Source organism: Oncorhynchus clarkii, chromosome 30, assembly GCF_045791955.1.
Source record: "Oncorhynchus clarkii lewisi isolate Uvic-CL-2024 chromosome 30, UVic_Ocla_1.0, whole genome shotgun sequence".
NCBI lineage: Eukaryota > Metazoa > Chordata > Actinopteri > Salmoniformes > Salmonidae > Oncorhynchus > Oncorhynchus clarkii.
Window position 1 is genome coordinate 24,774,696 of NC_092176.1, and position 10,875 is coordinate 24,785,570.

Genomic DNA, 10,875 nt, shown 5'->3' on the forward strand with positions numbered 1-10,875 from the left:
TATTGTCACCAGGGCCCACCGGTGTAACTGCTAAACTGCTTGCTGTACTCTGTACTGCATGATTGTAGCAGATTTTCTAACGAGCTAGTTCTAGTAGCTATGTTGACTATGACGTTAGCTAATATGGTGACAATGATGTAGGCTGTGTGTAACGGTTAGCGGTTATGGTATGAAGGTCTGGCTTGGAAAGTTTTTTTCACCTGTTCACAGACAGCTTTTCTGTTGTGTTCACAAGTGAAGAGAAAGGTGAGAGAAGGAGAGTGCGTAGATGCGAGAAGGAGATATTATAAAACAAGCAAAGTGATCATGCTGTTTGTATGTGGCTGCTATAAATATATCTCAAAATGCTGTTCAGAAACCCAGCCTAAAACCCCAAACAGCAAGCAATGCAGGTGTAGAAGCACGGTGGCTAGGAAAAACTCCCTAGAAAGGCCAAAACCTAGTAAGAAACCTAGAGAGGAACCAGGCTATGAGGGGTGGCCAGGCCTCTTCTGGCTGTGCCGGGTGGAGATTATAACAGAACATGGCCAAGATGTTCAAATGTTCATAAATGACCAGCATGGTCAAATAATAATAATCACAGTAGTTGTCGACGGTTCAGGAAATCAGCACCTCAGGAATAATTGTCAGTTGGCCTTTCTTTAAGAGTATCTCTACCACTCTTGTTGTCTCTGGAGAGTTGAAAACAGCAGGTCTGCGACAGGTAGCACGTCCGGTGAACAGGTCAGGATTCCATAGCCGCAGGCAGAACAGTTGAAACTGGAGCAGCAGCACGGCCAGGTGGACTGGGGACAGCAAGGAGTCATCATGCCAGGTAGTCCTGAGGCATGGTCCTAGGGCTCAGGTCCTCCGAGAGAGAGAAAGAAAGAGAGAATTAGAGAGAGCATACTTAAATTCACACAGGACATCGGATAAGACAGGAGAAGTACTCCAGATATAACAAACTGACCCTAGCCCCCCGACACATAAACTACTGCAGCATAAATACTGGAAGCTGAGACAGGAGGGGTCAGGAGACACTGTAGCCCCATCCGATGATACCCCCGGACAGGGCCAAACAGGAAGGATATAACCCCACCCACGTTGCCAAAGCACAGCCCCCACACCAATAGAGGGATATCTTCAACCACCTTCCTGGGACAAGGCCGAGTATAGCCCACAAAGATCTCCGCCATGGCACAACCCAAGGGGGGAGAGCACCAGTAAGTAGGATTGATGGAGGCCACTGTGTTCTTGGGGACCTTCAATGCTGCAGACATTTTTTGGTACCCTTGCCCAGATCTGTGCCTCGACACAATCCTGTCTCAGAGCTCTACGGACAATTCTTTCGACTTCATGGATTAGTTTTTGCTCTGACATGCACTATCAACTGTTGGACCTTATACAGACCGGTGTGTGCCTTTCCAAGTCATGTCCAATCAATAAAATTTACCGCAGGTGGACTCTAATCAAGTTGAAGAAACATCTCAATGATGATCAATGGAAATATGATGCACCTGAGTTCAATTTCGAGTCTCATAGCAAAGGGTCTGAATACTTATGTAAATATGTTTTTTTGTTTTTAATTTTTAATACATTTTCATCAAAAAAATAAACAACCTTTTTCGCTTTGTCATTATGGGGTATTGTGTGTAGATTGATGAGAGAGAAAAAAATTCAATGAATTTTAGAATAGAATGTGGAGAAAGTCAAGGACTCTGAATACTTTCCGAATGCACTGTGTTTAATTACCCATTCACAGTCTTACCACAGTGGTGTAAGTGCACTGGGACTGACAGAGAAAGAGAGTTTGAGACTGAGATGGTTATTAATGCATTAGTAAGAGTTGGGATGGGGGAGTGAGTGGAGTGGAGTGGAGTGGTGGCATGACTCTGTTGTTGTGTAACCAAGGCAAGACACATACACCAACCTACCAGTCTGATCCTGGAAAAACTCTCAGATTGCTATCACCCAGTTGATAAGAGAATGGAATGTATATGTTTTTTTTAAACATTCTTAGAACATTCTGTGAAAGTTATTTACATTTTCTTCTATTTTTGTATGTAAAGTTTTCTTCATGTTCTGAGAATGGAATTTAGAGCTAATTGATGTTAATGTGTAGATTATTTTTTATATTCCCGGAATATTGCCAAGGACTGACATAAGAGATACATACATTATTTGAATGTTCTGAGAACATCTCTTAAGTCATACCATTTTTTAATGCTCCCGGAATGTTATAAAAATATGACATTAAATATTATCACATGGGAACGCGTGTGGAATATTCTGTAGAATAATGTTATTTCTTAACGTTCTCTGAACTATTTGAGAACATTACTTTCAATAGAACCATGAGGAAACCTGTAGGAAATGTTATGCTGAAGTACTGACATTTCCACAGAAGAACGTTTTTCCCAATGTTGTTCCCAATGTCAAACAAGTTGAAATATCTATTGCCAGAAAAATATAAAATGTAACCATGTTAGAACTTTTAGAAAACATTCAGTTAAAGTAATAAAAATAAAGAAAATACAAATGCTTTGTCAAGTTTCTTTAATACCTATCTTGCACCATTCCCAGAAAGTTGTGGGAACGTTGTATGCAAAATAACCATAGGACATCTACTGAACGCTCTCAAGCTCTATACAACAGATGGTTCTCAGAACGTTATGTTCTAGCTCGGAGTGCTGTCGTGTTTTCCTGATCCTGCTGCCCCAGTGTCTCTATGTTTTGTATTGTCAAATCAAATCAAATGTTATTAGTCACATGCGCCGAATACAACAGGTGAACATTACAGTGAAATGCTTACACATTTGAGTAGATGCAAGATAGTGGCTGGCGGAAGGATTCACCCCCTTTGCATTTGTCCTATTTTGTTTCCTTACAACCTGGAATTAAAATAGATTTTGGGGTGATTTGTATCATTTTATTTATACAACATGCTTACCACTTTGAAGATGCAAAATATTTTTTCAAGAAATAAGACAAAAAAACAGAAGACTTGAACGTTCATAACCCCCCCCCCCCCCCCCCCCCAAAGTCAATACTTTGTAGAGCCACCAGCACTCACAGCTGCAAGTCTGTTGGGGTATGAATCTATAAGCTTGGCACATCTAGCCACTGGGATTTTTGCCCATTCTTCAAGGCAAAACTGCTCCAGCTCCTTCAAGTTGGATCGGTTCCTCTGGTGTTCAGCAATCTTTAAGTCATACCACATATTCTCAATTGGATTGAGGTCTGGGCTTTGATTAGGCCATTACAATACATTTAAATGTTTCCCCTTAAACCACTTGAGTGTTGCTTTAGCAGTATGCTTAGGGCCATTGTCCTGTTGGAAGGCGAACCTCCGTCCCAGTCTCAAATCTCTGGAAGACTGATACAGGTTTCCCTCAAGAAGTTCCCTATATTTAGCACCATGCTTCAATTCTGACCAGTTTCCCAGTCCCTGCCGATGAAAAACATCCCCACAGCATGATGCTGTCACCACCATGCTTCACTGTGGGGATTGTGTTCTCGGGGTAATGAGAGGTGTTGGGTTTGTGCCAGACATAACGTTTTCCTTGATGGCCAAAAAGCTACATTTTAGTCTCATCTGACCAGAGTACCTTCTTTCATACGTTTGGGGAATCTCTCACATGCCTTTTGGCGAACATCAAACGTGTTTGCTTATTTTTTTCTTTAAGCAATGGCTTTTTACTGGCCACTCTTCCGTAAAGCCCAGCTCTGTGGAGTGCATGGCTTAAAGTGGTCCTAAGAAATAAAAGTAACAAGTCATTTAAAGAGCAGCAGTAAAATAACAATAGTGAAACAATATACGGGGGGGGGTACCGGTACAGCGTCAATGTGCGGGGGCACCGGTTAGTTGAGGTAATATGTACGTGTAGGTAGAGTTATTAAAGTGACTACACATAGATGATAACAACAGAGAGTAACAGTGATATAAAATAGGGGGGAGTGGCAATGCAAAAAGTCTGGTTGGCCATTTTATTAGATGTTCAGGATTCTTATGGCTTGGGGGTAGAAGCGGTTTAGAAGCCTCTTGGACCTAGACTTGGCTCTCCGCTACCGCTTGCTGTGTGGAAGCAGAGAGAACAGTCTATGACTAGGGTGGCTAGAGTCTTTGACAATTTTTAGGGCCTTCTTGTGACACCGCCTGGTATAGTGGTCCTGGATGGCAGGAAGTTTGGCCCCAGTGATGGACTGGGTCGTTCGCACTAGCCTCTGTAGTGCCTTGCGGTCGGAGGTCAAGCAGTTGCCATACCAGGCAGTGATGCAACCAGTCAGGATGCTCTCGATGGTGCAGCTGAGGAACCTTTTGAGGATCTGAGGACCCATGCCAAATCTGTACAGTACAATAGAGATGCCATCATCTGTGGATCTGTTTGGGCGGTATGCAAATTGGAGTGGGTCTAGGGTTTCTGGGATAATGATGTTGATGTGAGCCATGACCAGCCGTTCAAAGCACTTCATGGCTACATATGTGAGTGCTATGAGTCGGTAGTCTTTTAGGCAGGTTACCTTAGTGTTATTGGGCACAGGGACTATGGTGGTCTGCTTAAAACATATTGGTATTGCAGACGCGGACAGGGAGAGGTTGAAAATGTCAGTGAAGACACTTTCCAGTTTGTCAACGCATGCTCGCAGTACACATCCTGGTAATCCGTCTGGCGCTGCGGCCTTGTGAATGTTGACCTGTTTAAAGGTCTTACATGCATGTTTTAGTGTCATTTGCATCGAAGCGAGCATAGAAGTAGTTTTGCTCGTCTGGTAGGCTCGTGTCACTGGGCAGATCTCGGCTGTGCTTTCCTTTGTAGTCTGTAATGGTTTGCAAGCCCTGCCACATCTGACGAGTGTCAGAGCCGGTGTAGTACGATTCGATCTTAGTCGTGTATTGATGCTTTGCCTGTTTGATGGTTTGTCGGAGGGCATAGCGGGATTTCTTATAAGCGTCCAGGTTAGAGTCCCGGCAGCTCTAGCCTTTTGCTCAGTGCGGATGTTGCCTGTAATCCATGGCTTCTGGTTGGGGTATGTATGTACGGTCACTGTGGGGACGACATCATCGACGCACTTTTTGATGAAGCCAATGACTGATGTGGTGTACTCCTCAATTCCATCAGAGGAATCCTGGAACATTCCAGTCTATGCTAGCAAAACAGTCCTGTAGCTTGGCATCTGCTTCATCTGACCACTTTTTTAATTGATCGAGTCACTGGTGCTTCCTGATTTAATTTTTACTTGTAAGCAGGAATCAGGAGGATAGCATTATGGTCAGATTTGCTGAAATTTCACCTTTATTTAACCAGGTAGGCTATGTCATGATGTTGCCCTCTTTGGGTACATCGAGCACCATCCCCTGCTCTCTGCTCCTACAACCAGACTGCTGTGGTCAGAGAGAGGTCGTAAATTCCCGAGGAGAGGATCTCCTCATGGCCACACAGTATAACGACAGAGTGAATTTTCACAGAGAACAAAGGAATTTCTTGCACCTCACAGAACTTGAGGTCCGAACAACATTTATGTTCCGGAGAAGGTATAAAAGATCAGTGAAGAATCCAGCTACGAACTGGTCCGTTTGTTACATTGTGGTGAGGCTCATGGGAGACGGTGCGGCCACATTACCATAACACTGTTTATACTGTATAATAGCCTTAGATATGAGGTTTACATCTAATTGTTGTATAAGATGAATGAGTGAGGATGATACAGTTTGTAAAATTGTGTAATGTGATTGTGGACTGTTTAATGAAGGAAACTCCAATTCCCTTTTGAGTTTAACTAAATCCGAGGACTGCCCATGAGCCCAGTTAGGGCCGGGCATCCCGGGACAGCCCTTTTCTGCAATTCCGAATAAAACCCCAACTTTGATAAATTCTCAGTAGACCATGTTTTTCTCTATTACGAGTGTACAAAGGTTGCAGACCATTGCTGAATCTTTTAACCATAATACGTGGTTAAACTCTTAGACTATCGATACCGACAGAATAAGTAAATATATTGATTGATTGCAATTGTTCCCGAATGAGTGAGCGTTCATGTGCAAAGGATTAGTATTTCAATTGCTACAATTATCAAATCTGTAGTGACTTCTCAGGTGAACCCTACTCCCCCTTTTGTCTAACAAGCCGCCATTAGCCCACTAGGGCACATTCTCCTATCATTTCTTGTAACCATATTTACTTTGTTTGTTTGTGTGTGCACTTCTGTGATTGTTAGTTAATAAATACATGATTTAAGACAATTGATGTATGGATGACTCATAGTGAAGACTGGGTTCGTGCAGATGACGAACAATTCACGTTTGGAATGAGACTAATGTGAGGTAAAGTAAATAATTAATTAATCGGAAGACTATTGATCAGATATGAAAATATCTGAAAGGTTATATTAGGAAATTATAACTTTGTAATCTGAATATTTTCCTCTGTGCCCCGACTTCCTAGTTAATTACAGTTACATGATTAATCAGTTTGATCAGTTCGCGTAATACTAATTACAGAGAATCTTTGATAAAAACTATACGTCTTCAGTTTAATGATAGTAAAGACACGACAGCTAGTTGAGAACAAGTTCTCATTTGCAACTGCGACCTGGCCAAGATAAAGCAAAGCAGTGTGACACAGACAACAACACAGAGTTACACATGGAGTAAACAATAAACAAGCCAATAACTCAAACAAGTCAATGACACAGTAGAGAAAAGAAGTAAAGGTGGTCCAGAGTTTTTTTCCCTCTGGTTGCACATTTAAAATGCTGCTAGAAATTTGGTAAGACAGATTTAAGTTTCCCTGCATTAAAGTCCCCGGCTACTAGGAGCACCGTCTCTGGGTGAGCATTTCCCTGTTTGCTTATGGCAGAATACAGCTCATTCAGTGCTTTCTTAGTGCCAGCATCAGTCTGTGGTGGTAAGTAGACATCTACGAAAAATGCAGATGAAAACTCTCTAGGTAGTTAGTGTGGTCTACAGCTTATCATGAGATACTCTACCTCAGGCGAGCAAAACCTTGAGACTTCCTTAGATATCGTGCACCAGCTGTTATTTACAAAAATACATAGTCCGCCACCACTTGCCTTACCAGATGCCCCTGTTCTATCCTGCTGATACAGCGTTTAACCAGCCAGCTGAATGTTGATAATGTTGTCGTTCAGCCACGACCCCGTGAAGCATAAGATATTACAGTTTTGAATGTCCCGTTGGTAATTTAATCTTCCAAAGATTGCTGTGTGCTAGCAGAAGGGAAGGAAATGGGGGTTTATTCGATCGACTACAAATTCTCAGAAGGCAGCCCACCCTATGGCCCCTTTTTCTCCACCTTCTCTTCACGCAAATGACGGGGATCTGGGCCTGTTTCCGGGAAAGTGATATATCATTCATGTCGAACTTGTTAAATTAAAAAAGGATTCTGCCAGTCCGTGGTGAGTAATCGAAGTTCTGATGTCAAGAAGTTATTTTCGGTCAAAAGAGACAGTAGCAGCGACATGATGTACAAAATAAGTTAATAAGTTACTAACAACGCAAAGAAACAAACAAAAAAACTCAATTGGTTAGGAATACGTAAAACATCAGCCTTGTTCTCCGGCGCCATCTTTACATTGGAGTAGATGGTGTAGCCAAAGTCCTGGCTGATGAGGCACACACCGCCCGTTTGGACATTCTTGACCCAGCCGCAGAAGGGGGGCATGTAGCCTTGTATGTTTATCCTGCTTGCATTTCCATATGGGATAATAAAGTTTACCTTGCTAAATTATTTTTGTTTCTTCTCTCTCAGGTATCTGGGAATCACCCGGCCCCTCACATACCCAGCCAGGCAGAACGGTCAGCTGATGGCCAAGATGATCCTGGGGGTGTGGTTGGTGTCCGCCTCCATCACCCTGCCCCCCTTCTGTGGCTGGGCCAAGAATGTCCACACGGGCGGCGTGTGCCTCATCAGCCAGGACTTTGGCTACACCATCTACTCCACGGCAGTGGCCTTCTACATCCCCATGCTTGTCATGCTCTTTATGTACTACAAGATCTTCAGGGCTGCCCGCAAGAGCGGTCTGAAGCACCGCTTCACCGACTTTGCCCGGCGGGAGCGGCTGGAGACAGTGGCCAGTGAGGCGCTGAGGATGCAGGGCCTGAAGCCGCAAGGTGTGGCCGAGGAGTGTGCGGCGCTATCCCGTCTGCTGTCCCGTGAGCGCCGCAACATCTCCATCTTCAAAAGGGAGCAGAAGGCAGCCACCACGCTGGGGGTGATTGTCGGTGTGTTCTCTGTCTGCTGGCTGCCCTTCTTCATCCTGTCCACAGCTAGGCCCTTCATCTGCGGGGTGGAGTGCAGCTGCGTGCCCATCTGGCTGGAAAGGTTCCTCCTCTGGCTGGGTTATGCCAACTCCCTCATGAACCCCTTCATCTATGCCTTCTTCAACCGGGATCTGCGCTCCACATACAAGGACCTGCTACGATGCCGCTACCGCAACATCAACCGACGCCTGTCCGCCGTGGGCGTGCATGAGGCCCTCAAGGTGTAGGAGGAAGGGGACAAGGATGAGGAGGAGGAGAGTTTGGGGCCCCAGAAGCGTCCAAGGATTTTTAAATGCCGTCCTTATTGCAAAAACTACTGGGAAGTGCAGTTTCTGTGGTTGTATAATGGAAGCTTAGAGGGATGACCTGTGCCCTGGCAGTAGTATTGTAGATAAAGACAGATAAAGACAGAGGCTGACTGTTACTTCCTCTGTAACCCACTGCAGAGGCACAGAGATAAGGCCATTCCTTAGGTCTGTGTCTGTGTGACTCGCTCAGTCTTTCTATTTTGGGACCCAAAACCATGGACCGTATTTGACGGGCTATTCAAGTTGACACTGGCTTTGTGCATATGCTACACAGTCCTGACTTCATATTCATGTCTGGTGGATGGTGCATTGACTGGGGAAATGACATGCGGACCCAGGCGATAATTCTGGGTCATTCAAAGCATGGGCTGCGAATAGATTTCTGCATGATGATATTTGCCAAATTGATGCTTGAGCAAGTGGGTGCCAGTGGCTATTGATTTAAACCAATGAAGGTCACGGAATCGGTATCTACATAACTGTTTCCAGTTCATCTTGTCTGTGGTACAGTAGGTGATGATGGTGAACAATTGAAAGTGGTCTGTATAGGTATATGTGAATCTATTACTTTGTGGAGGCAGTTAAGTGTTTTCTGTTTACCAACAAAAACACTGCAGAACAGAGGGGTATACTACAAAGCAGGATCAAGGAGCCTGAATATTCTGAAAATGTTGAACGTTTTCAGAAAGATTATCTTGAAATTGCCATTGTCTCATTGACTCAACAACCAAAAACACATACATGTATCTATGTTTAGCTTTTTTAATGAACCAGAAAATCATCTGTTATTTGTAGTTGTTTATCAAAGTTAGCTGGCTAACTCACTGAATCTGCTTTGTAGTATACACCTCAGAAGGCAGCTTTGCGTTGTCATTTTATTTCCAGACATGCCTTTGACTGTCAGTTTCTCTATTCAATCATTGAATAGAATACATTGATCTCTGCTGGCCAACATCACTTAGCTATTAAAGAGTTAACTACAAAGTCAACCCAAGGGACACACACAGATCCAAGGGACACACACACACAGACACAAGGGACACACACACACACAGACGCAAGGGACACACACACACAGACGCAAGGGACACACGCACACAGACGCAAGGGACACACACACACACAGACCCAAGGGACACACACACACAGACCCAAGGGGGACACAAACACACAGACCCAAGGGACACACACACACAGACCCAAGGGGGACACACACACACAGACCCAAGGGACACACACACAGACCCAAGGGACACACACAGAGACCCAAGGGACACACACAGAGATCCAAGGGACACACACACAGTACATGTCCAAGATAGTATATTACTTTTGAATATACAGTGCCTTGCGAAAGTATTCGGCCCCCTTGAACTTTGCGACCTTTTGCCACATTTCAGGCTTCAAACATAAAGATATAAAACTGTATTGTTTTGTGAAGAATCAACAACAAGTGGGACACAATCATGAAGTGGAACGACATTTATTGGAGATTTCAAACTTTTTTTAACAAATCAAAAACTGAAAAATTGGGCGTGCAAAATTATTCAGCCCCCTTAAGTTAATACTTTGTAGCGCCACCTTTTGCTGCGATTACAGCTGTAAGTCGCTTGGGGTATGTCTCTATCAGTTTTCCACATCGAGAGACTGAAATGTTTTCCCATTCCTCCTTGCAAAACAGCTCGAGCTCAGTGAGGTTGGATGGAGAGCATTTGTGAACAGCAGTTTTCAGTTCTTTCCACAGATTCTCGATTGGATTCAGGTCTGGACTTTGACTTGGCCATTCTAACACCTGGATATGTTTATTTTTGAACCATTCCATTGTAGATTTTGCTTTATGTTTTGGATCATTGTCTTGTTGGAAGACAAATCTCCGTCCCAGTCTCAGGTCTTTTGCAGACTCCATCAGGTTTTCTTCCAGAATGGTCCTGTATTTGGCTCCATCCATCTTCCCATCAATTTTAACCATCTTCCCTGTCCCTGCTGAAGAAAAGCAGGCCCAAACCATGATGCTGCCACCACCATGTTTGACAGTGGGGATGGTGTGTTCAGTGTGATGAGCTGTGTTGCTTTTACGCCAAACATAACTTTTTGCATTGTTGCCAAAAAGTTCAATTTTGGTTTCATCTGACCAGAGCACCTTCTTCCACATGTTTGGTGTGTCTCCCAGGTGGCTTGTGGCAAACTTTAAACAACACCTTTTATGGATATCTTTAAGAAATGGCTTTCTTCTTGCCACTCTTCCATAAAGGCCAGATTTGTGCAATATACGACTGATTGTTGTCCTATGGACAGAGTCTCCCACCT

General features: G+C 43.9%; 1 protein-coding gene across 1 annotated transcript in view; it reads left to right on the plus strand.

Moving 5' to 3' along the window:
• Positions 1-8,487, plus strand: part of LOC139389752 (5-hydroxytryptamine receptor 7-like) — an 85,611-nt gene extending 77,124 nt beyond the window's left edge. Inside the window, exon 2 of the mRNA XM_071136684.1 lies at positions 7,749-8,487. Within this exon, the coding sequence (XP_070992785.1) occupies positions 7,749-8,487 (739 nt within the window). The remainder of the gene's footprint in view (positions 1-7,748) is intronic.
• The last annotated feature ends 2,388 nt before the right edge of the window (positions 8,488-10,875 follow it).